Source organism: Monosiga brevicollis, genomic scaffold (assembly GCF_000002865.3).
Source record: "Monosiga brevicollis MX1 MONBRscaffold_120 genomic scaffold, whole genome shotgun sequence".
Lineage (NCBI taxonomy): Eukaryota > Choanoflagellata > Craspedida > Salpingoecidae > Monosiga > Monosiga brevicollis.
The window spans coordinates 6,187-7,880 of record NW_001865141.1 but is presented as its reverse complement, the minus strand read 5'-3'; the positions used below and the strand labels follow the sequence as shown (position 1 = coordinate 7,880).

Genomic DNA, 1,694 nt, shown 5'->3' with positions numbered 1-1,694 from the left:
AGAGAGAGAGAGAGAGAGAGAGAGAGAGAGAGAGAGAGAGAGAGAGAGAGAGAGAGAGAGAGAGAGAGAGAGAGAGAGAAAACACACACACACACACACACACACACACACACACACACACACACACACACACACACACACACACACACACACACACACACACACACACACACACACACACACACACACACACACACACACACACACACACACACACACACAAGAAAACGAAAGCGAATTCATTCATACTCGCACTCACTCACTCTCTCATGCTCCTCTTCTTCATCTTCTTCTGCTGGTGATGCTGCTGCTGTTGATGATGCGGCTTGAATGTGATGGCTCTCAATCGCTAGCTCACGGGCCTGTGTGGATATCCCTGCACTATGGGCATTGGGTGAGCCATCACGAAACGGAAGCTTGAGGCCCAATCACCCGGACAGCCAGCCATACGTCTCAACCACCATAAAACCCAAAGGGACATATCGTGAGTACACTGTGTGCTTGTAAGATCAAAGTGTTTCTCTAACAACTAGCTTGGCATGAGAGATCCAAACAAGCCAGTTTCCAGTCCGCCATCGAGCTGACTATACGATTGAACACCTCACCCCTCACGGTGTCGCACAGCTGATCGAAGGGGACAAGAGAAGACCTGAACACGCCAGAAGATCAGGAAGCCATGGCGCGCATTGCTGTTAGCAAGGTGAATTGATGCGGTTCCACTGACGCATGGCTTGCCTTTGCGACTGCACCGTGCCGTGCCCTCACTGAATTACCCTTCTCTCGATGCACGCGGCAGGTGTGGCGCTTTGAAGGTCATGGCGCCGTCACGGGCTCGCCCAACCCGCTTCAGGTTAGCAGCTTCCATTTTTACGATGCAACGATGCAATGACACACCGATGCAAGGCCACATCCATCAGCCAGCCACCTCTGGCGCCTCGTGCTTTCGGGCCGCAAACACATGTCCGACTACTCGAAACGCCATCATCCCCCGTTCTGATTCTTGCTTTGATGCTACTCCTCCCCCGCTCACCCGCGTCCGTAGCTGGACATCCCAGGCAACAAGCTCGCAGTCAACAACACCTATGGCCTGCTTGCCTATGCCCAGAGTGGCGGCGTTGGCCTGTGCCAGCTGGGCGCTGCCCTCACCGAATGCCGACCCGCACACAAGGAGCTTGTCGTACCCGCCTCCCAGGTGACCGTGCAGACCAGTGAACAGCCCCAACACGTAGCTTTTAGCAGGTAGGTGTGCTCCCCGATGTTGCCCCTATGCCTTTGGGTCATGCTCGCCCCGTGTGCCTCGCATTCTCCCAAGAGTTGGGCGTTCAAGGCAGGCACAGTCCATCCCTCATCTACGTTGTCGCTCTTGCACAGTGATGGCGAGACTTTGGCCGTGGCTGTTGGCAAAGAATGCCTCTTGTATGATGTAGCAGCCTGCTTTCATCAAACCGAGCCGATCAAGCCCTTTCAAACCATTGCGGTCGCTGCCACCATCCGCGACGTCGCATGGAACCCAGGTTTTCGCAAACTCTGGTACGATGCACCCTCTTCTCAGAGTTATTCCAGTCCCATCCTGCGTGATCTGGCTTGCGGGCTACACTGGCTGGCTGCAGCTCGTGCTCTGTCCTACCTCGACGCTCGTTTTTGACCATCCACCTATCCTGATGGTTGTATTGTGCGGCGTCTTTCTCACTGTG

At 54.7% G+C, this 1,694-nt stretch overlaps 1 protein-coding gene across 1 annotated transcript in view; it reads left to right on the top strand.

The window, feature by feature from the left end:
• Positions 1 to 676: 676 nt before the first annotated feature.
• Positions 677 to 1,694, top strand: part of MONBRDRAFT_13160 (uncharacterized protein) — a gene marked incomplete at both ends in the record, with an annotated part of 6,590 nt that continues 5,572 nt past the window's right edge. Inside the window, 3 exons of the mRNA XM_001751059.1 lie at positions 677 to 700; positions 1,043 to 1,239; positions 1,372 to 1,514. Coding sequence (XP_001751111.1) covers positions 677 to 700; positions 1,043 to 1,239; positions 1,372 to 1,514 — 364 coding nt within the window. The remainder of the gene's footprint in view (positions 701 to 1,042; positions 1,240 to 1,371; positions 1,515 to 1,694) is intronic.